Source organism: Lissotriton vulgaris, chromosome 6, assembly GCF_964263255.1.
Source record: "Lissotriton vulgaris chromosome 6, aLisVul1.2, whole genome shotgun sequence".
Lineage (NCBI taxonomy): Eukaryota > Metazoa > Chordata > Amphibia > Caudata > Salamandridae > Lissotriton > Lissotriton vulgaris.
This window is the reverse complement of record NC_141694.1, coordinates 1,857,031,550-1,857,056,133: the sequence shown is the minus strand read 5'-3', so window position 1 is coordinate 1,857,056,133 and position 24,584 is coordinate 1,857,031,550. Positions and strand designations below refer to the sequence as shown.

Sequence of the window (24,584 nt, the reverse complement as noted above, 5' to 3'; positions counted from 1 at the left end):
TACTAGTCATAATAATTCGACAGTGCAGGTGTCTTCTCTAGTCTTTACCTACGTTCATCATCTTAGAATCCGAGTAACACCATTGTACAGTGACTTATAGGAAGGGAATCAAAATGGCTCTAGGCTTGGAGCCTTTTGTGAGCTTTCGGTGGTCAAGAGACTTAAGAGGAATTCCTATCGCTAATGATAGCTAAGCACTACTGAACTCTTGCAAAGTGCTTTTGAGAGTCTGAGCTGATAGTCATGTATATTTCAGGCAACCCCGTACCTGTAGAAGATGCTCTTGATCACTCTAGATATGGGTATGGAATCAGGTTTCGACCTCAGACAGTATCTTAATGATCCTGTTACTTTAGTTGCATTTCTCATTTTGTAACAAAATCATCCTTCGACTATTAACCTTGTGAATTCTTCCCTGCTAGTTTAATGAAAACTGCAAATGAACAATCTGACGAAAGATCTGACCGTTATATAAATCCTGAGTCTGCACCTTTTAAACCTTGATTACTTTCCAAACCTTAGGTAGCACAGAAGAACGGTGGTATCTGGAGATTCTGGACCGGGGCAAAATAAATTGTCCCACGTGCCGTGGTGTTACTAGGAAGACTGTGGAGGGCTTGAAGAAGCACATGTCCACCTGCAGGGAGGTAAGGAAGCTAAGCATTGCAAGCGAGTATCTTACACAAAGGGAGCAAATGCTGATTACGGTTATCCTGTGACTATAGAGGCTCAAATGATAGCACTGTTCGAAGTCCCTCAAATCGTCACCAAGGATTTGTTCGGAGTATCATACTTACAATAAATATGATTTTTAGAAGTAGAGTTGGCAGGTGGTACGTTTACTCCCTTTTGAGGCTCTGATAAAAACCACTGTGATTTGTTTTTAGGAGTTTACACAGGAGTCATGATTTCTGCACTGTTGGTCTAAAGTCTTGCATACATGTTCATTTCAGGTGTGTCTGCAGCTGTAATTTACATATTTTCATCTCTGGTGAGAAAGAGTCTTTACATCGAAATTTTTACAATGCAGTGCCTTTACCACACATTTATTACCACGCATATTGTGGAGAAGTGTGGCTCACTGGTTAGAGCAGGCAGACCCTGAAGCAGAGGCCAGACCCGGGACCAGGGTTCAATTCCCGACGCGGCAGGGTCTTGAGCTCAAAATGTCCACGGACTCGATAATTCTTGCTTCGGTGCCTGACCTAATCATGGGTTCACACTCTGCAACTCTGGGCATTAAGCTTGCTTAATCTCCATAACGGCCCCCCGCGGCGGGATGCCTGGCTTTCACCTTGGGGATGCCCTGTAGGGGCTATCTCACAGGGAAAAGCCAGGACGGGTTCCCAAGGCAAGCGCTTAAAGACCCCTGGGTGGTAAGCGCTATATAAATCCAATATACAATACAATACAATACAATACATATTTTCACCATGTATAGGCCTTTACCACACATTACTTTACCAGGCATTTAAGGTAAGTATGCAATACTTACCTTACTTAGTTAGACTAATAATGGGGGGTACTGGCCTGCCAAGTAAAATCATAGGTGTGCTAAAACAATGCCTAGTAAAGGCCTGCAGTGTTTTTACCTGCGTTGTTCTGTCATACGGTCGTATCTGGTATTCTTGACAGAAGGGCAGAGTGCCTTCCCTCTAGCAAGGGCCTTGGACATTTTCACATCTTCATTAACAAAATGCATGTGCTGTCCTACATGCAGAAGCTACACATGCAGTTCACTAAACAAAGCAAATGGTGCATTTATAATTATATTCGGCCAGTAATCCTGGTCACGATATCTTGAGATTTTAAGTCTATTTACTGGAGTGCCCAAAACAGCCTGCAAATCCTGTAAGTACTTGAAAGATCTGATAAACGGTAATAGCGTAAAGTGTACACCATAGAGGTGTTTTTAGTGTTGGAAGTCCAATAGCAAAAAGACCTTTGCAGCTCTGAAATGGAATTTGTCAGTTGATGGAGGGAAAGAAATACCGCACAAGGACGATGGTGAGAGACCGCGATTGAGAGAGAAGAGGATAGCAGAAGCTGTGCACAAAAGGTTAGAGTTTGTGCACTATGCAAGAACTATTTTTACTTAATAACTGAAACAATACAAGTAATCAAAATAACATAACTGCATTTTATATCAAGAAAATCTCTCATGGACCTTCTTCCAGACAGCTGTCTTGGTGGGCTGTAGAGCAGATGTGCACTGAAAGTCAATATTTAAGTGACTTTTCCTGCTCATTACTGCCTTTTATCCCCGCCATACCAGTTATATTTGTTGTATGTTTAATCAAGTGTGTGCAATAAGAACAGTGCACCTAAGGTACAACCCTGATGTCTTAATGCCTTGGACTATAGGATCTGTGCAGAAAAAGATTGCTCTCATTTCTGAGCTATCTGAAACCAAAATCTACAAACAACGTGTAACCTGAGAGGTGACTGATCTTACACCTTATAGAGAACTCGTTTAAGCAAACACTTGCCATCCTATATGGCTCATTTGCTATGGTTCTCTCAGCAAGGTCTGAGCCTGCAGGTCTTGTTAATCTGAGATAGAAGTGTACCGCCTCCAGTCTAGTAAGTGCTGTATACACTGTGGTGCTGGCTCTACTCCCTAAGTCTTACGCTTGTAAGATCTAATTTCAGGCATAGATTTGCTGTGTGGTACTCACGCCTGTAAATTATGTCTCTTGTGGAGTGATAGGTTTGCTGGTTGAAGCCAGAGCCAATTGTAATGTGTAAAACGTCTGATCCTTCTGTCAGTTTTGGATCTGCCCTTTCTCTCTCGCAATATCCATCAATTGTGTTACCAGGATAAGTAAAAGTTGATCTCTACAATATCATTTATTTGAGATAACCCTACACACGTGTGCTCCCATTCAACACACATATGCTTGCCTCTGCAAAAATGCGTATTTGCCAATGCATAATATTGAGGGTAATCTTGAAGCCCTCTTTGTAAAGTAGACTTTAAATCATATAAAATGCTTGGACTTAAGTTACTGGGCTGATGTACTTAAACTTGAACGATTTGCTGATATATTTGTTGCCATCGCTTCTGCTCACGTCCACCAGGAATCTAGCTAAACTCTGTACGTGAGAAAAACAGTTACCTGTTAAATAGTTCTCCAACATTTCCTCCTCAACTCTTTTTAATTGGGATACATCCTTGATTCTCTCAGGCAAAGCTCAATTACCGCCTTGACCCCCTTGAATAAACAAGCAAGAACATTTTGACATGTCTTAGTTTGTGAAAATGGCAGTATAAGAATCCTAACCAGTGAAACGCATTATGTTGTGGTTTTACTTTAGAAAGTTGCGGAAAACGTTAACTATCTGGGAAAAGGGGGTGATTTACTAAACATGCATTGGTTGGCCCACAAGATCAGTAACAGGATAACTCCAATCTCTAAAAATTAAACCAATTCTTCAGTGGGGAAAATTGTTATATGATGTAGCCATATTTAACTCTTACTGATTCAAGAACAAAGGTGTGAGAAAACCATGGAGTTTGTGTTGCAATTATGTATGCTTTGTTTTGATTCCAGTTTTGTTTCCCTTAGGTAGTGTTTAAATGTCAGCACTGTGGCAAGCAGCTCAGATCTGCTCCTGGGATGAAGTACCACATCATGGCTGACCACAACAATATGGTAATGAGTATCCGTCCGGTTATTAGTGGGAGGGAGTGGGTGGATGGATGGGCGAGTGAGTACATTAGTGGGAGTGAGTGGGTGGATGGATGGGCGAGTGAGTACATCTTTAGGTTCCTAGGAGTGAAAGGGTTCAGAGGGCCCCAGAGCTGTTAGCAAGTTAATGCAGGAATAGGGGAGTTGGACACCGACTCTGCATTAACAGTGGGATTTTGCATAGATAGTGACAGAGACTTAAGAATGTCCAACCAGTGCATGTTCGTGGTCTCCTTTATAGGATCTTTGATATTTATAGACAGGGTGGTTTCACAGTGTGTGAGATCTCTGCACATATTTGAGTAGATATATCTTTCATTTAAAGGAAAACTCACCTAGCGAAAGCAACGGTTTTGGTTGGTCCTTTTTAAACTGAGATAATTTGAAACGCCATTTGAGATTATTGTTGAAAAATCCAATTCAACTGTTCCCTACAATAAAAAATAAAGCTGTAAATGCTGCAGGAATTTTTGTTGTACTCCTTCAAGGAATCCTAATCCTTAAATGAATAGTGTCAGGTGGGCAGTTAAGTTGTTCATTCCTTGAGGTTAGGGTACCTTGGCTCAACTTGGCTCTTTCACAACCTATTTTTCATTAATGAAACATTTTTTAGGTACACATTTTGTTTTCAGTGTGTGCTTTCATAACGACCCGTGTAGCACTGTACAGTACTCAACTGAGTGGGCATCCAGCACACTATCTCTGCATGCAGAAGTAATCGCCACCAAAAAGGATGCTTGCCTTGGGAGATGCTGCATTTAAGTCGTGGTTCATGGGTTCTAATGGAGAAAATCTTAATTTTGAGAGCTTCAAATTTCCCTCCCACAGAAAATGAATGATGGAAGGAAAGACCTTTTTCAGAAAATTATTTTCTCACCAGGACCTTAAAAATGAAAGGTTTTTTTGTCAGTGGATTTTTGCATTGGCTGTAATATCTGCAAGATGGACCGTCGCTGAGGCAAATAGGAGTTTAGCCGAAGCTAGGTGGAGCTAGTATGGTAACCGATTCTTGGCAAAATCTCAGGGTGGAGTCTTGCTGTTAGCACCATAAGTATAAACATTTTAACATGTATGTGTAAGATGTTCTTGTCAAATGGCTTGTAATGTCTATTGGGATCTCCATGCATGGCTGAAGAAGACTCAAATTCTGTCCGACCGCAGGAAGCCTGCTGATAAATTCATGGATGTCAGATTCAGGTAGAATAGTTGTCCCCTGAAGCCTCGTCAATAGGTTTGATTTTACCTGAAATCTCTTGTGTGGTTTTGAAGAACCACAACTGTCTAGGCCATTCAGAAGCAATGAGAATTGAAATTGTGTGGGAACTCTGTAGTTTCAAAAGTCATCATATTGGTGGAATTTGGGTAAAGCTACAGGAATTTCCTTGACCAGTTCATCAGAAGAGCAGTTTACAGAGCTCCTGGTACCCATCTACTAGACGAGAAGCAAGGTCACTTGGAGTTTTGAGATGTGAAAAAGAGGCCACACCAGTCTTGGAAGCCGTCTAGGAAACTATTGTCATCATTTAAGACCCAGTCGCAGTTTTTCTTCAGAAATATGCTGAGTACGTTTGGTTGATTCGGTACTTCTGGATGTATGAATCGCTGTTATTGACCGATTACTGACCAAGAGCCATTGTCGCATACATGGTGCCTCCACAGATAGTTATCTGGATTTGATGCTACCCTGTTTATTTCATGTAGTGAGCTTTGGTGGTGTCTCTCTGAGCTAGAACTTTGTCCATCGTCGGAGAAGTTAGGTAGGCCATCCGAGCTTAGTAAGGTGCTCTGTATGTAAGAAACTTTATGTGGCATAATTTCCCCTTCACTGATCAAGTTGCCTAGACGAGCTTCACAGCCCATAAGGGAGGCATCTGTGACTCATGATTTCAGAAGATTGTATGGGAAAGAACTCTTAGCCCTAGGCTGGTTCTCTTGCACCACCATGAAATGGATTTTGTTTTTGAGTGCTGGAGACATTCAGAGTTTGTTTTCTCCCATTATATGCATTGATCATCCAGACACAGTTGTAGTGTCTGGAGTAGTCTGAACTGTCACACTTGTAGGCGTGTGATGGTTAGTAGCTGGTTTGGTATTGTCATTGGTAGCACTAGCGGGGGCAGTGGGTGGTGCATACTACACTTGCCTCCTGAGGAAGGCCCTGGCACTTAATTTTTTACAAATTAAGCACTGATGATACGATATATTGATACCTTTAAAAATGTTATGGCGCACTCGTCTTTAGGAAACTGATTATAGACGTGGCTCTGCACCTCTAGAATTGTGCACTGTATGTCCTATTTCACCTTGTTTAGACTGTTTGTTTTGACAATAATTCAGATATTAGTACATGAATACATTTTGTTTACATTGGCAAGCTGCCACTACTGCCATACATTTTAAAACGTTTTGGAGAATTGTCTTTTTGCAGACTTCATCCTGAAAGGGTATACTGTTCATTAGAAAGGGCATTTTCCCAGAACAAACTGCAGTAAGGTCTTCTGTTTCCTAACCACCAGAATGTATAAGTATGCATCCAGCAAGTGAACCACACACTGCCACCCTCCTTCTCATAGATGAGGAAATATCTGAAGCGCCAGCATGCTGCATTTCTGTCTTCTGATCCACTTGTTGGTGATGGTATTTTGACTTTGACGCCAGTAGACTGACGTATAAGAGACCTTGAAGCAAGTGAATAGGCATCTCTCACAGTAGTCGGGAAAAGATTATTGCCTATAATGTTTCGCATCATCTTTGAATTACGAGGTATTCAACCTCCTAGTGGAGTTAAATATATGTGGGAGAGGAGAGGGTTACAGATGTAGTCATAGTCCTGTTGTCCTGTTGAGCTGACAGTCTGGGGCCGGTTGGACGACATGCTTCTTTTGCCTCATCTTAGGTGGTAGATGTATCTTAGGTGTTGTTGCTGGTACGACCAGTAAGGGGATTTAACCCTCTTGTGCTTGTGGTATTGTAGATCCTTGTGGCTGAATTAAGACTTTAATATTTTTTCTCCATTTCTCAGAACCAGCACTTTCAATGTTTCAGCCTTGCTTTTTATCCTTTGCATCACCTTCTCGGTATTCTTGTCAAAAAGCACAGCTAGAGAATGGGAGGTTTAGAATTTTGATCTGAGCCTCAGACTTCAAGGTGGGGAGGCTCAGCCAGAAAGCTCCTCCCATCATGATGCCTTGACAGTAGCCTGAAACTGTAAACTCAATGGAGTCTATAGTAGTGCTAAATACTGAGTTTTACAGAAGAGGTCCTTCTTGTAACACCTTGCCAAAAACTAGCATTCTTTGGGAAGAACATTCACAAATGTTTGAATGTTTTTTACGCGAGCTATCATTTTCCCCTAAGAGTGTTGTTGTTCTTGCACCTTTTAGAGCTGCGGAGGAGGTACCACACCTTTTTGCCTGCAACATCCACTTTCCTTCTCTGGAGCAGTCAACCTTTCTGAAGCTGATGTTTCATTTCTTGACAGCGGGCACTATCAGAGTTGGGCTTAAGGTCCATCTAGAAAAAAGCAGTGTTATACTCTGGAGGCTTGTACTTTTCATAAGCCCTCGTATGACTGTTTTTGATATGGCTTTTCTTAGGAATTTTCCCTCTCCTATTCCAACAAGCCCAGTAACAGGCCACACAATTCTTGGCCATGATCTTAAATTAAGTGTCTCCATGATTACCCACACTGCAGCCTGAGGAGCTTCTATAGAAATGTTGAACATACTCAGTCCACCTCCTAGACTACTCAGCTTGGTCACCCATCAAGAGTCAAGTGCCTAAAGGGAGTCACTTGGTTTTACAGATGGACTAAAGTAGCACTGGTGGGTCAGAGGACCCCAGTGGTACATGACAGCACCCATAGAGTAATATCGGACTACCTAAGGACTCGAAAGAAAATAATTTACCCTTGGAGCTTCTTTTTAACCAGAGTGTCACATAGCTGTAAAAGAAAAAAGTTGTAGGGAAGCCCAAAGAATAATGAAGATTGCAGCTGGAGGGGGGACAGTTTCCCACCGTCCGCCCTGGGCACCACAGTCAAATGTGGAACATTTCCTCTTCTCCAGTAAACTTTGAGGCAGAGTGCCTTCAACAATACGCTATGGATGAGTTGGGGGAGGGGGTAACTTTACAGGGTCATCGTGGTGTCATTAGTTAGTAAAAGGCTGTGGCTTCAATAAAGAACTGAGCTGCGGAAAGGCAAGCCCTGAAGAACTCCTTGCTGAGTTACCACACAAATTCTCAGAACTGGCTGCATTGGCATATTTTCCGTGACACATTTATGTTTGTCTTTTACTGGCATTCTTACTCTATTAAACTAATCTTTTATGTCTTTTGGCATTTTTTATGTTTTCTGTTAAATAACTAAAACCTGACCCATGGAATATTATTGATATTTGTTTACCCTGTCCATTATCTGTTTTTGCCGCTTCTCACCTGGTCGAGCAAGCAAACAATCCATATATGCTCTAAAGAGATGCATTGTACTTGCCCTGTCGTAAACTGAGAAGCCGGATAACATGGAAAGAATCGATCTCAGCAGCGGATGGAAAGTACCCAGATACCTCTAGGTCACTTGAATGCGTGAGGACACTTGCTGGGTTTCCTACCACCGGCATGGGTGGCGAGACATTTGACGTCCATTGTCCACTGTAACACAACACTGTTTCAAGCATTGGGCAGCTAGTGCTGAGAGCACTGTAGCCTCTGACTCTTTCCTGCAACTTTTAGATTTTTTTAGGTATGGCAGATAGCTCAATCAATTGATGTGTTTGCTGTAGAGATCTATCTTAGCCTGAAAGTCAGAGTGATTATTCCTCAAAGGTCCTCTTTCATACTTCCAAAGATCACGAGTTGGATAAACCTATTATCAGTGCTTAGATGTAGGTTGCTTGGTGTGTTGATGTATTTGTAATCCTTGAATAAAGTAATTATATTATAATTTTGTGTACTAATTCAGCAGTTCTTAATCTGTCATCCTGGGCCCCCTAGGGGTCCATGACACCTACTCCGAGGGTCAGCTGAAGCTTAGAAAATAACAAAATATAATAACTGAATAAAATGTATGTACCTAAAGAAGCAAACTGTGCCTTTTTTAAATGTAATTCTTATTTCCATAATTGTGTCTATTTTTGGGGGTTCAAATCATCTACTGGCTCAGGCCAGGGTCCTCGGATTCCAATAATGAGTCTGTGTCAGTCCCCGTATTCCACCAGTTAATTAGAGGGGGCCACAAAAGTCAAAAGATTAAGAGCCACTTCACTAATTGATATGTTGCTGTTTATCAGAAAAAGATTGCTTGGACAACTGACATTTTGTCTTTCTTCACAGCCGGTTCTTGCAGATGGAGTGGACTTAAACACTCACTCCGTGCGGGAGCAGCTGCGTATAGTACTGAGGCAGAGGGGCAAGTTAAAATGCACACGAGCGGTAAGTTAAATGCAGAAATGGGTTGTTATTTCTTTAAACTTAAGATATAGGGTAGGTTATCCAAAGACTAGTAGTGCTAAGCCATGTACAGCATGCAAATGGATGTGGATTGTTAAACGTCCAGGGTATTGACCGAGCTTTGTGCTTGGGCGGGGTAAAATTCTACAAAATTACATGGTAAGACAATCTCCTGTGATCGGCGGAGAAACCAGATAACCCGCCTGTGCCGGTCTCCCCAGCACCCTCTTTGCACACCCATCAATCCTGCAGAACTAGTAAAGGCGGCATTCTAGCACGCCTAATTGGCAAATTAATGGCATTTGACTCAGAGTAATCAACGCAAAGCCCAACCAGCATTGGCAAAGCCAATAGGTCTGGCATTGGCCGTCAGCCTTTTGGATTGTTTTGTTTTATTATTATTCTTTTATTGCAAACCTATACTATTCAGGAAGTCATCAAGCCCTCATCAGTTAAATAAAAACATTGGCTAAAGTAAAAAATGTTTTCTTGTCTCTAAAAAAAGCCCACATTACCGTAGTGATCCCTGGCACTGAAGGGTACTGCTTTGTGTGTGGATTGGATCCTTGTTAAAGGGCAGCATGGCTTAACTCACAGTGAAGTCCGCCAGTGGCTTAAGTGGGCTGTTGCATTGCCCCTGGATGCTCCTGGAGTGGGTAAAATAAAAAGGTGAATTAATGGATAAAGCCTAGCTGAAAGCCCCATCTGACAGAAACACGTTAGTGTTAGATTCCTTACCTTAGAATATCCCCAGGCGTCAGACTTGATTCGTAAAGTTTTCGTCAGCAGTACCCTTGCGCCGGCCGTTAGGCATCTTCTGCGGCTCCGCATCTGTCATCGTGATCGCCGGGATGACGTCGTCGGAGTACTTAGACGCCGCCCTCTCGTGCTGACGTCAGTACTCTAGTCATTTTTTGACCAACTTTTTTGAACTCTTTTCATCACTTTTCGAGTCGAATTCGGTGCCGAAGGCAAGACGGGTGCTGTCCCTTTTGCTGCTCGACCTCTAGAAGTCAGTTCTGCGCTGCTCGAGGTCCCGGTCGAGGAACTTGGCACCGCTCGAGGTCCCGGTCGAGGAGGAAGTCGAGGGACCAGTCGCGGAGCCGTAGTCTTCGCCGCTCGTCGAGTCACCGCTCGTTGGACTCCAAGTCCTCCGGTAAGTCGAGGCATTCGAAAAAGATGTCGAAGAGGCGTTGTCGCTCTTCCGACTCCCCCCAACGCTCACGCAACGCGTCCGGGGGTTCGGGCGACAAAGCTGGAGCCGCAGGCGCCGCGTCGAGCTCCACACCCGCCGGTCCCTGGGCTGCACGCGACGCCGGAGGAGATGCGTGACTTCCTCATGGCCATGAGGATTCACTTCCCTCCGTTGGACCCTGTTAAGGCGCCTTCGGGTCCGCGGGTTCGACTGGGAGCCCTTGCGGGCCAGCGGCTCTGGCCCCGGCACCGTTGGGTGCTTCGGCCCGGGGTTGACTCCGGTCCCGACGCCGCAGGGCCCCACAGGATTCAGGCCTGGATCCGGGTCGTCGCCAGTCGACCTTGCGACTCCTTCGCTGGCGCCGCCCCTGATGGTGGCCCCGGTCCGGGTGCGACGCCGGAGCGGCGCCGCTTGGCGTCGTCTCTGACAGGTGAGCAATTCACCTACGACCCGGCTCTATCATTTTTGCCTGGTTTCCAGAGATGAATGCACTTACTCCCTCTATTTAAAACTTAGCTTCATGACTATTAGACTGGGTGACTGGCAATGTTTAAAAGACCTGCCCTCTTGGCGTCGTACGTCGGAAGTCTTACTGTGTAGGGGGTGCGGCAAGACGGCTGAAACCCTGGAGCACGTGGTCTGCCTCTGCCCCGCCCTTATGCCTGCGCGTAGACGCAAAATGAAAACAGAGTGGAACAGGTTGGGTATTCGGACATGTAGACAGGCAATCATTGCAGCACTAAACCCTGAAAACACAGCTTTAAACATAGGTCTTACAACCTACATACGCTCTGCATACCGTATTTTTATGCATGTTTCCTCCATTTAAGCAAGAGTCTATATTACATTGCACTTTATTTCCTAGCTGCTAAACTCATTTTTCTTTTGGATTGTATTTTACCACAACCTGCTGCTATTGACGTGTTGCTGCTGAGTTACACCTGACTTTACTTTGTCATAACTTGTATCTATTTGCAGAACATTTGATTTCTTTTATAAGCCCAACAATGTTAATTGTCGGTATTTTACTCTTCTTCTGTCTTAACGTCTCGTTTAAATCTACGTCGACTGCGCTTTTAATCACCCATATGTAATAAGAACCTGCTCAATGTTATTTAGAAGATTCTTTTTTATAATTACTGTGGTTTTATTGCCTTTTTCTTTTTTTAATAATGTGTACTGTTGTTTGAATTATGGTTGCGCTCTTTTAAGGATATATCTTCTATCCAAATAAAGATTATTATTATTAATTTGACCCGACGATATCAGTTATCAAAGGGCTTTACATGAGCACCAGTTTTGTTACAGATGGACATATTCATTTTTGGTAGGCATCTTGATTCCTTTGTGCAATGCATGCAATCTCACATGTCAGAAATGTTCTCTGACAACATACACAGTATTGTGTGAGAAACCTACCAAAGCATGAATACATACATGGTCTGTGTGGGGAATCTCTTAAACACATCACATCATTCCTCCAGGTATTACGTATTACTATATGTACAAAAAAAGTCATTTAACTTCACCCATCCTTTGTACAATGCATGCAATCTCACATGTCAGAAATGTTCTCTGACAACATACACAGTATTGTGTGAGAAACCTACCAAAACATGAATACAAACATGGTCTGTGTGGGGCATCTCTTAAACACATCACATCATTCCTCCAGGTATTACTACATGTACAAAAAAGTCATTTAACTTCACCCATTATTTAATCTTGGACATGAGTACTGTAAGAACAATATGGTTGCAGCTTCACTACCCATACATGCTTGAATACAGTTCATCTCCACACCCATACTCACCGACATTATCTGCAAGAAAAATGCTGCCTGTGACAGGAAGAAATAGTTTAAGTACACAGATAAACTCTGTACAATACTTAGCCCCTTACGCTGCTGTTGGTCCTTCAACAACCCATCGAGCTCTGGGTAGGCTACCACCAGGATTCGGCCCATGAGGGGAGTCAGTTTCCAGCACATGCTTCTAGGACCAGGGGAGGGGTCTGAGGACTCTCTGGCACAGCAGTGCCAATAAAGCCAGGATGGGCAGATGAGCTGGGGGAGGCCAGTGGTCTAGACACTTCGCCTGACACTGGATCCATCTCTCCTCCCTCTGTGGCTTCAGAGAAGGGGGCTACTTATAGCGTGGTGATGAACAGGGCACCCAAGGCCTTGGCTCTTGAGCTCCCTGTCACTGCCGTGAGGACTAACCTTCTCACTGAAGTGCTCAAACCGCAGGCAAGCTCCTCGGAGCCTCTACTGCCGTTTAACGAAGCCCTCACCGACGTTTTCATGGTCTAAGCCCTCTACAGGCCTCCTTGTGGATCGGAACGTGGCCCGACGACACCGCCCGTCTCCAGGCGACCCCTGCTTTCTGTATGTTCACCCCACCCCCGAGATCCTGGTGATTCAGGCATCTACATCCCATACCGCATTCCCGACCTCTGGATCGGGAATCCAAAAGGTATGATCTGTTCGGGGAGAAACTGTTCTCCTCTCTGAGTTTAGGGCTGTGGTCTGTCAACACCGCCTGCCTTTTGGGCCGTTACACCCACTCTCTGTGGGATACGGTTGCAAAGGTGCTGCCACAGTGTCCGGAGGAGGCCCGGACCCGGCTCGCCCAAGCCCTAGCGGAGGGGCGGGATGCAGCACGGTACTCGATTAGATGTGGACTTGACACCACGGACTCATTGGGCAGAGCGATTTCCACGACGGTGGTGGTTCGTCGCCACGCCTGGCTGCGGTCTGCCAACTTTTCGGGGGCTGTCCAGGGCGCGCTCATGGACATGCACTTCTATGCCCGTCGCCTCTTTGGCGGCAAATCGGATAGTGCACTAGAGCATTTTAAGGACTCCAGGACTAAGGCCAAGTCCTTGGGCCAGCGCCAGCAAACTTCCGCTTTTAGTCCATTTCGTGGCCAAGGAAGGGGACAGGTGGGTGCTGCAAATCGTCCGAAGGGGCAACTCCCTCCCCTTCGAGGGGACACCTCCAGCCATGCCACCACGATACCACCGCATGTGGGGAACTCACTTGCAACTTCTGCTGGAGGAAGTTATGGCCCTCTTGGCCAAGGGGGGCATGGAACGCGTTCCTGGGCCAGAAGTTGGACGTGCTTGCTATTCCCACTACTTTCTGGCACCCAAGAAGGGCAAAGGAGGCCTACGCCCTATCTTGGACCTCCGGAGCGCCAACGGCTTCCTCCGGAAGGAGAAGTTCAAGATGCTGACTTTGGCTCAGGTTCTAGCTGCCCTGGACCCGGCAGACTGGATGGTAGCGCTGGACTTTCAGGACGCATATTTCCACATCCCCGTCCTGCCGGCGCTACCTGCGGTTCACGGAAGGCCACGAGCACTTTCAGTTTACCGTGCTCCCCTTCGGCCTTACCAGCGCCCCTCGGGTGTTCACGAAAGTGATGGTGGTGGTAGCAGCTCATCTGCGCATTTCAGGGGTTTCAGTCTTCCCCAATCTCGATGATTGGTTGTGGAAGGCGAGCTCGCCCCAAACAGTCGTCTCCCACCTCCAGACTACGGCCGACCTCCTGCACTCGCTGGGATTCTCCATCAACGTGCCAAAGTCGCAACTGTGCCCCTCTCAGAAGCTCCTTTTCATCGGAGCGGTTCTGGACTCGGCGCAGTTTTGGGTTTATCCCCCCGAACAGCGGGTTCAGGATATTCAGGCTCTGATGCCGATCTTTCGGCCTTTATCCCGAGTTTCGGTCATATTGACGCTGCGGCTCCTGGGGCTGATGGACTCCTGCATCCTTCTGGTGCATCACGCCAGGTGGCGGATACGGGCTCTGCAGTGGGACCAGAAGTTTCAGTGGGCACAGCATCAGGGAAACCTGTCCGACCGCATCCTGATCTCGGAGGGCACTGCGAGACGGTTGCAGTGGTGGCTCACAAACCGCGATTGGGTCAGTGGCAGATCCCTCTCCCTACCCCATCCGGGTAGTAGTGATGGACTTGTCCCTCCTGGGATGTGGGGGGCCACATGGGAGAGGGGGAGATCAGAAGCCTCTGGTCTCCGGCGGAGTCCCGGCTCCATATCAACCTTCTGGAGCTGCGGGCGATCCGACTTGCACTGAAGGCATTCCTTCCCTCTGTCTGGGGAAGTGTGTGCAGGTGTTCACGGACAACACCACCGCCATGTGGTACTGCAACAAACAAGGGTGGGGTCGTGGACCCTTTGTCAGGAGGCTCTGCGCATCTAGCAATGGCTGGAACACCAGGGAGTCACCTTGGTGGTTCAACACCTGGCAGGTTCCCTGAACGCCAGGGCGGGCTAATTCCGCCGCCGGTGCATGATGAATCATGAATGGCGTCTGAATTCGGACGTGGCGCAAGGTCTCTTTCTGAAGTGGGGAGAGCCTTGGTTAGATCTATTCACCACCGAAGAGAACACACAATGTCATCAGTTCTGCGCCTTGGAATTTCCAAGGCGGCACTCGCTCGGCGACGCTTTTCGTCGCGAGTGGAGCTGCGGTCTGTTATACGCCTTTCCACCTATACCATTTGTGCCCAGATTGCTGAAGAAGATCAGGTGAGACCGGGCCAAAGTCATCCTTGTGGCTCCAGACAGGGCACGAAGATACTGGTAACCCAAGCTACTCAGCATGTCAGTCGATCCCCCGATTTGTCTGCCTCTTCAGGAGGACCTTCTATCGCTGTAGCAGGGGACGGTCCTCCACCGAACCTGTCCAGTCTCCACCTACATGCGTGGAGATTGAGCGGCGGCAGTTGAGGCCATTTGACTTGCCTCCTGAAGTATGTGATGTGATTCTGGCAGCCAGGCGACCCTCCACAAAAACTGTATACGCCTGCAGGTGGAACAAATTTTTGGCATGGTGCACAGCAAAGGCTGTGGATCCACTTTTTGCCCCCCTTTCCTTCTTTCTCTTGCCTGGCAGGGCTCTGCTCTAAGCACTATCAAGTTCTACCACTCGGCCATTTCAGCCTTTTTAAGGCTTCCTGATGAGCCTTCTATTTTCAATTCCCCTTTTGTAAATAGATTCTTGAAAGGCATCACACACGTTTCCTCCTGTTCCCTTCGTGATGCCTCAGTGGGACTTGAATCTTGTTCTAACGTATCTGATGTGCGCTCCCTTTGAGCCACTTCATAACTGTCCTCTTCGTCTTCTGACTCTTAAAACTGCATTCCTGGTTGCCATCACATCTGCCAGGAGAGTGAGTGAGCGCCAGGCTCTATCTTCTAAACCTCCTTTTCTTTCTGTTCATCCGGACAAGTTTGTTTCAAGCACTCGTCCTTCTTTCCTGCCCAAGGTGGTCACAGCCTTCCATATCGGGCAGTCTATCACCTTGCCCACTTTCTTTCCACCTCCGCATCCCTCGAAAGAAAAAGAGAGGGTCCACCGTCTGGATCCAAAATGTGCGCTCTCCTTCTATCTAGATCGCACACGCCAGTTCCAGGAGGACGACCATCTCTTTGTTGGTTACGTAGGCTCTAAGAAGGGACGGGCGGTGCACAAGCGGACCATCTCTCGGTGGGTCGTCTTGTGCATCAAGGTTTGCTACTCTTTGGTGAAAAAGGAGCCTCCTGTTGGGCTGAGGGCCCATTCCACTCGGGTCACGGCGGCTACTACTGCCCTTGGTCGGGGAGTCCCCTTGTAGGACATCTGTCAGGCAGCTACGTGGGCCTCGCTGCACACGTTTGCTAGGCAGTACTGCCTGGACAGCCAAGTCCGGAGAGATGGCTTTTTCCGCCGTTCCGTTCTCCTGGACTTTCTGGTGTGATCTTGGTTCGCAGACCCACCACCGGCGTTGGTATCGCTGGGGTATCTATTCTAAGGTAAGGAATCTAACACAAACGTGTTTCTTTCAGATGCACAAGTTACTTACCTTCGGGAACGTTATATCTGTAAAGAAACATTAGTTAGTGTTAGATTCCATACCGCCCCACCCATCCTCCCTGTTCTGCAAACCGATCTATAGGGTTAAGGACATCCCTTTCAGGGCCCTAGTTTCATGGCACCAGTGTCGGTTTCTATTCCTGGCGCAGAAAGCTATGTACAGAACTGACGTCAGCGCGCGAGGGCGGCGTTTAAGTACTCCGACGTCATCCTGGCGATCACGACGCCAACGACGGACGCGGAGCCGCAGACGACACCTACCGACGCGCAAGGGTATTGCTGGCGAAAACTTTCCGGATCCAGTCTGATGCCTGTGGATATTCTAAGTAAGTAATCTAACACTAACTAATGTTTCTTACAGATATATCGTTGCCGCAGGTAAGTAACTTGTGCTTTATGTAACTATGTTATACACGTAATGTTATCAAAGTCAACGCCTTGGCTAACACAGACCTTAAAAGCCAGTTGGTCTGGCATTGCCTGCCAGCCTCTTGATTAAGAAAGAAGGCATGAAGGAAAAAAGGCAACAAACAAGACAAAGGCAAGAAAGAAAAAAAAGCGAGCAAGAAAAAGTAGGAAAGAAAAAAGCAAAATGCAAGATACGAAGAATGAAAAAAGAAAAAGCAAGTGGAAAGAAAAAAGTGAGAAAGAAAGAAAGGACAGAAGGAAAGTAATAAAGACAGAAGGAAAGAAAGAATGAAAGAACCAAAGAAGGTGTGAGAAATGCCTCTCTTGACATGGTTGCCCCCCACTTTTTTCACTGGAAAATTATGTTGTTTTGATTAAAAGTGCACAGGTCCCCTGTGCTAGAGCTCCTTCCCTAAAACTGTACCACGATTGGCAACTGCAGTCCTTCTGTAAGTCCCTAGTAGATGGTGCTCCTAGTACCTAGGACTTTCGGACTACAGGGGGCCCCGTAGGGATCCCTCACCAAGGCAATACAAACTGCCACTGCAGCCTGCATGCCTTGGTGCAGAGAAAAAGGCAAAGTCGACATTGCACACTGCCTGCGTTCCATGTCCAGCAACACTGCCTAACGTACAAGTAAGTCACCCCACTAGCAGGCCTTATTAGCCCTAAGGCAGGGTGCACTATATCTCAGGTGAGGGCATATTTGCATGAGCAGATATACCTCATCAATATTTAAGTGTATTCCTAATAGTGTAAGAGCTAGGGAAGCCAAAGAGAGAACTCTTGAAACGTGACAACTCGAGTTCCCCAGCACCATGATGGCTTCACTGAAGCCAGAGTGTTTGGTACTAACCAACTCCTCTTACTAAACCCACACTGAAGCTCGTGTTGGATTTATTAAAACATCCTTAGAGGCACCCCCTGAAAACCCACCAGCCCTGGTGGGGTCTCTGACTGGCTTTAGGCAGCCTGCTATCACCAAACATGTTTCTGGACCCCTGGTTCGAGAACCCCTGCTCTCTGAGGCCAGAAACAAAGCCCATCAAGATCCGCACAGTACTGTAGAGGCAAACTTCAAAGGCCTTGCCGCTTTGTAATGCGACCCCAGCCTCTGCTGCTAGCAGCAGATGACACCCCTCAGTTCAAACTACCCCTTTTGGCGGAAGAACCTGTGAGAAAACTTTGTGAGAATTGAGATGTGCCCCCCTTCGCAATCTCCATCCCTCTGCTGCTGGAGGCAAAGTGAAGAACTTTTTTTAGTGCCCACAGTCTTGAAGATGGTGGGTCTCGTCCAATCTTAACTAGGGCTATGCCACCTTCCCATAGGAGGGTGGCATAATCAAGTGTGTATACACCCCAGGCAAAGAACCCATTGGGCCCTACCTGCCACTCCCCTGAAACACCCCTAAATCTAGTATTTAGTTGGCACCACCAGACCCTGAATTCGGATTGCTGACGACCTATGAAGCCTGGACGCTGGACAGCCACCACAGTAAGAAAGAAGGACCAGTGACTGTGTGCACCACCCTTGCTACAAAACGTCGACTTGTTCCGCAGGCCCAGCGACCTCCAAGGCCTTGGGAGGCCTGCCTGCCTTATATAAAGATCAAGAAACTCCAGTACACAGCAGACCTGTCCAAGAAGAAAGCAACTTTAAAACCAGAACTGAGGAACCGCCAAACCGCGTCCGGACCCACCTCTCCACCTGACGCCCATGGCCAGAGTCAAAGTCGCCCACCGGTCCTGCGAAGGTTACCCAGCGATTTTTTTAGCCAGAGTCCACGGTAGAATTACCTGTGCTGACTCTACCTATGCTTGCTGACTGTAGAGTTGCTGTGAAGGATTGCCTCGAACCCCCTCCACCCCACCCCTAAAGAGGGTAAAGAGGCTCAGGAGTGCAGGCAGCGGACTCATCTGGAGGAGAAGCACTTAAATCCAGCACCCACAAAAAATGCCCTTTAAGGAGCCAGGAAGGCAGAAGAGAAGGTTTCTGATGGTTGGCGCTGACCACCAAGAGTAAAATGATTCCAAGAATATGCCATGGGCCCTGGTTGCCCGTCGGGAGAGGACATATCTTGTGCCACTTGGTGGTACTTTCCGAAAAAAAGCCCTGAATTCGTCCTACCCCAGGGACCCCATCTCCAGGAGCCTGCCGAAATAAGTGCTGCCCCGGGGGCTCAATCCTTCATGACAGAGGATTGGAGTGCCACGATGCTCCCACTATGTAACTGTACCAGCTTTTGCTCCCCGTGACTGGGGGGCGCGGAGTGTGCAAGGACATGGGTGGGTGAATGAGCACACCTGCTCCTTCACCAGTTTTGGATAATGTTGGCCGACCCTGGAGCCGCCGGGCAGCGTGGGACTGCTTTCCCCTCTCTGCTCCACAGGTGCCAGTTAAGATGACCAAGAGGCCATAGGACCTAGGGAGTGCGGTAGAGAGAGTGTTCTGCTTGCTTGGTGTAGCACTCAGGATTATACAAAATAACAAGGGAAAGACTGTGCTGTGAGGCCGCCATTACATGGAAACACAAAGTATTAATGCCACAGGCTATGGAGTGCCCAACAAATTTACCTTATCCAGTAGTTGAAGGGTTCCTCTCAATGGTGAGCGGTATATGTAGAACTCATGCAGGAAGGGCAATGCTCTGTGATGGTGGATCAAGTTGTCAGTGCAACATGACAGAAAAGCTCAGAGGTCAAGCTCTGTACTCAGGGCAAAACTGAAGTAAAACCAAGAATCTTAAAATCTTAGTGCCAATAACACAGCAGTGGGTCAGCCAGCAGTAGGTCTCAGTTGGTCTTTCTTGAACATGGACATGGCTTGCAAACATGTAAACCTATGGAGAAGCACATAGTGGCAAAGGATAAGTGACTGGCATGGCACTAGCTCCCCAGCATCGTCACACAACTATCTTCAATGTGAAATCTGGTGATTGGCATCTTGATTCATAAGTAAAGCCTGCTTGGAATGTTGCTGGCAGGTGGCAGAAGTTACATGGCACAAGCTTCTAAATCTGTGCAAAGCTGGCATTCTGCAGAGCCAGTATTACACCTAATTAGCACACTCTTATTTCAATCTTGTTTTGCTCAGTTGCTTTCTTTTGTAGTGGGGCTGAGCCTTGCATTCATACAGTGTTAAGTTAGCATGAGCTTATTAGAAGTTTAAACGCCATTTTACCTTTTGTTTTGTTTTTTGCACACAACACACACATTAGCTATAGTTTAGAGTTAGACTGAGTGTTTTGCTGCACATGAGAATAACTTGTTTTTCTACATTACTAGACTTGCTTCGTAAGCTTAGTCTGTACAGTGAGTGCTGAGGCCTTCAAGGTTATATCAACACTGTTGCTTTTGTTCGAACTGATCAGCGCACGTTCTAGACATAACATATATGCAGCTGTGGACAGCTCAGATACTGGCGCCTTTAATAATACACTGTGTAGGCATGATTGAACACACTTGGAGAACATTCGTATGCTGCGAGCTTGTGCTGAACTCAATGTGATTCACTCCTGCTAATCTCTGAGGTATGGGGGCGCCTATGCAAGCCTAAGAGACCTTCTTTAGTTATAAAATAACCTACTAGCAAGGGAGGGTGAAATATAGGTATATATTTAACCTGCTTCCATTGAGATTCATAACATGCTTTCTCCCTTTGTATTTTATGGAATACTAACTATGTTGACAATCTTATTTCTTATCATATGTCTGCTTGTATTAGCTAAGATGCTGCACCTGAGATCACAGGGTTAAAATAAACATTTTAAACGTGCTTGTGTCTCCCTTTACTCCCTGTTCTGGACTGGTATGAGAGTATAACGAAAGATTGCTTATGTTTCCCACCTTACCTGAGGTATCCTAAGTCGCATGTTCTGGGTTGTCTAATCATTGGTAACTTTGCTATAGGACGAAGAGCTAATGAGACACTGATGCTAGTCTGGTAGGGGATTTTGGGTGCTAAGGTGAGTTTTTGGCACGCCCTAATTCACTGAGGTCCTGAGTCTCTGTGCACAGTTCTGTGACTTAGCAGAATCCCTACAACACTTTATGTATTTCTGATTTTAACACACATTATGCCCTCTCCCATTCAGGGCTGCACAAGCATCTTTACTTCTGTTGTCGGATACCTTTACCACACAAGGAAATGCGGGAAGAAAGAATCAGAGCTGGAGGAGATGGCACTGAAATGCCACAACTGTGGAAAGGTTTATCAATCAAGGGCAGGCCTCATGTATCATATGAAGGCAGAACATGACCCGGTGAGTATCCCCCTCGTTCAAGTCCCATCGGCATGAGTGTGGAAACGTAATCTGCTTGTCCCAAGACAAAGCTTGCATGCAATGGGTTAATTCTCTGCTTCGCTCTATCCATAATCAATAATGTTCTTGCCCCATGTGAACAGTTAATGATTTACTTACCGTTTCTGAGACTCTAAAGTAGGAGTTTGATTGATGTCATTTTCTTGTTTCATTAATCAGAGTCACATTGCTTTGAGTATCCACTTTTATAATGTGACACTTCTTAATCTACAGGCATCATCTGTGCTGCACTGATGGGTTAACCTGATAGTGGGACATATATATATATATATATATATATGTCACATATATTTTTTGGATCGAGCGCAGTTACTGTTGATTCTAAGCTGAAAACAGTGAGTGAACAATATACACATTGTGAATTGGTCGCAGTAGAGCAAGTTGCTGCTGATTGTAAGGGTACTAACTGGTCTGGATAGATATAATATCTTGTGCAGATAAGCGGTCATGGCCAGAGACAGCCCATAATTTAAAGGCTACAAAAAGAACCTTTACATCGAGGAGCAGTGGGGGTGCAAGCTGCAGCTGACCTTCCGTACGCCTTAGGATAAAATAATGCAAGTTCTGCCATGGTCAAGTCTTTGTCTCTCTGCACACATTACCTGCTCACACATGCTCTAAACATGGGACCTTATGTTCACAGCTAGCTCTGAGGTCTTTCCAAAACTTCACCACGTAGGTTAATCATTTGACGGCAATATGAACACCTCAAAATATGCAAAACATGCCTGCGAGGGCAGACTGGAGGAAAATCTGTATCCCTGCACAAATCAAATATTGGTAGTGACCTCTAGCATCAAATTTAAGCGGTCCTAATGGAAAGATAGGTATGCAGGACTGTGCCGATAGGCCGTGTGGCCTTAGCTAAGATGATCATTGTCCCCGTCTGCTATACCACTTCACGAACTTACCAGTAATCCCGCCAAGGATCTTTTTTCGAGACCTAGACTCGCTCCTCCGCTCGCTCATCTGGGGGGCAAATAGACACCGGATAGCCCTCGCTAAACTGCAATTGCCAACCACACAAGGGGCCTTAGGCGCCCCCTCCTTCGAATCGTACTTTCTGGCGGTGCAGTTACAATGGCTCTCGTACTGGACAGCAGGTAGGCATACAGGAGAAACGCACACGACCCAGGGCCCGGTCCCTACCCCGGAACTCCGTCGCCTACTGATTCCAGGTACCAAACCTCAACGGACATATCCGTCGCAGGTGTCGGTGGCCCGTCGATGTATGCGAAGAATCCACCGCATGTCGGCAGAGACCCCACATTACTCCCCTCGGCTACTGCTGGTCGGTTGGCCCAGGTGGGAGAAATACTTTACTACAACCATGCTCCGTATGTGGATGGATCGCGATATCACAGAGGCGGAAGCGCTGTTCGCAAAAGGGCAGCTCAGACCATACGACCAGCTCATGGAGGACTACAAACTACCCCCGGGACAATTTTTAACCCACCGACAGCTGCTAGAACATTTTCAGCCACACTCTGACCTTTCTACAGGCGAACCAGTGACACACCCGGTCATTCACATTAACCTACATATGGGTACAGGCCGACACCTAGTGACATGGCTATATAAATCCATATGAGAACTTACAAATAAACCACTGCTTGCTCTCCGAGCCAAATGGGAGGACGAGTTTGAACGTCAACTACACGACAAGGAGTGGGAGAGGGCTCTAGAGTTTCGTAAAAAAGTATCAAGGAACGCACTATTTAAAAACATACAGTTTTATGTTCTACATAGAGCGTATCAAACACCAGCACGGCTACAGCGGTTCTACCCAGACACACGATTTCTCTGCCCCAGATGACACTCACCAGATGCTCACTTTCACCACATGTTCTGGAGCTGCCCCACCCTACGATCGTACTGGTCTGTAGTTCTTCTGACACTTAAAGAACACACAGATATACACTCCTGGGAGGCAGTCGCCCTCAGAATATTCCGGAGGCTAAAAACACACAAAGTGCCCGTCCGCTTTGCATAACTAGCAATGCTACTAGCTAAAAGAAGCATCACCATGAACTGGCGAGCACCACTGGGTCCCCCAATAGAGGTGTGGGTGGGAGCGGTAAAAAAGTGGGCCGCAGCAGAAGAGGAGACGCTCAGGGAGGAGGAGGTTAAAGGACTGCGAAAACATCCCAATCTATGGAATGGGCCCCTCAATGCATCCCCAGTTTTATTCTCCCCGATGTCACCTTACAGTGAAGATATGTAGACTGTAAGACAGGTACCCCCTCTGAGTACAGGATGTATGTCCTACGACTTAATAGCACTACCACTGTCGATCAAATAAGTATAATGAGATGTAATGTGATTGTTTTGCAAAAATGTTAATAAAAATATTTAGAAAAAAAATAAAAATGCAGGACTGTGTGAATGCATGGTGCCTTTCCCTTTTACTTGTTTTCTGCATTACTGCATTTTTCCTTTTTGGACTTCAAAGTCATGCTTATCCACTTGAGGCACACCCAGTTCACATTTGTAAAATTCAGGATTTTGTCTGTGATTAGGCTTGGAGAGCGCACTCCTCTTTATGAAGAAAAATGCTGACCTCTCTTCCCATTTTATGTTGGTTCTATCAGTGATGGCCACATGATCTATACATAATTTTCGGAGAAGGCCTTTTTACCAGTACCCCAGTATGAAGACTCTGCCACCCTCCTCCTGGCCCCCATATAATGTCTCCTTTAGCTTCATGATATGTGGGACATGCATGATAGTCTTCTGTGCCTGTGAGTGTCATGTTAGGCCTGGGCATCGTGAAAGGCCTGGGCATCATGAAGAAATAAATGTCCATTTTATTCAAGGGCCATGGAAAACATGTCTAGCGGTGTAGGGCATAGAACACGGAAGCATCAGCAGTGGGCCGGGCGCAGCTTTGCCAGCTCCCCTACAGACTTTGCTGATATCTGGGAAACATCTGGGGAATTGTTTTGCTGAACCTGTGAAATAAGGAAAACCTATGTTCCTACCTACTGAAGAGCTCAAATCCTCTTGCCAGGAGGAGGACTTGCTTTCTGCCTGTCCAGGTAAGTCTGCTCAAAGGACTATTGGCAAGCCGCCTCGATGGGCTGAGCCTGCCAGAGAGCTGGGTGGTCGCATGCCCATCTGCTAGAGGAGGTCCAGAAGAGACCTCATCCCGTTCACCTGTCAAGAAGTGTGAGCCTGTTCTGTCACACTAAAAGACAATCACTCCGCGTGTTTAGGTAGTCATTGGAAGCCTTTTTAAAAATGTTCTCAGGCCATCTCATTTTCACCTCTAAAGATCTCAATACGGCAGGTGCTGGACATGGTAATAAATGGTCCGATAAGTGTTAAGCTGCACCTCTCTCTTTTAAATAACCCAGCCTCATTCTATTGGTCCAGCTGGTTAGTATATGTTGGAAAGGGCCCCTTTTTCACATGGTCACTCCTACTTTTTGCCTGTTAAATGATGTGATTTTGACTGAAAGTGCACTTTGTTCCTGCTAGCTTGGTCCCCAGTGCCAGAGCTCTTTCCCAAACGTGTAGCACCCTCTGTAAGTCTCTAGTAAACAATACCTTCGTACCTAGGGTATGGGGTACTAAACAGGGTCTCTAAGGGTTTCAGCACGAATTGTGCCACTCTAAGGGACCCTTCACCAAGCACATGCAA

The 24,584-nt window shown here is 46.4% G+C and overlaps 1 protein-coding gene across 2 annotated transcripts in view; it reads left to right on the top strand.

The window, feature by feature from the left end:
- Positions 1-24,584, top strand: part of ZNF512 (zinc finger protein 512) — a 121,810-nt gene that overhangs the window by 60,732 nt on the left and 36,494 nt on the right. For both annotated transcript variants that reach the window (XM_086928178.1, XM_086928179.1), the window contains 4 exons: positions 523-647; positions 3,570-3,656; positions 9,024-9,122; positions 20,714-20,881. In XM_086928178.1, the coding sequence (XP_086784304.1) occupies positions 523-647; positions 3,570-3,656; positions 9,024-9,122; positions 20,714-20,881 (479 nt within the window). The remainder of the gene's footprint in view (positions 1-522; positions 648-3,569; positions 3,657-9,023; positions 9,123-20,713; positions 20,882-24,584) is intronic.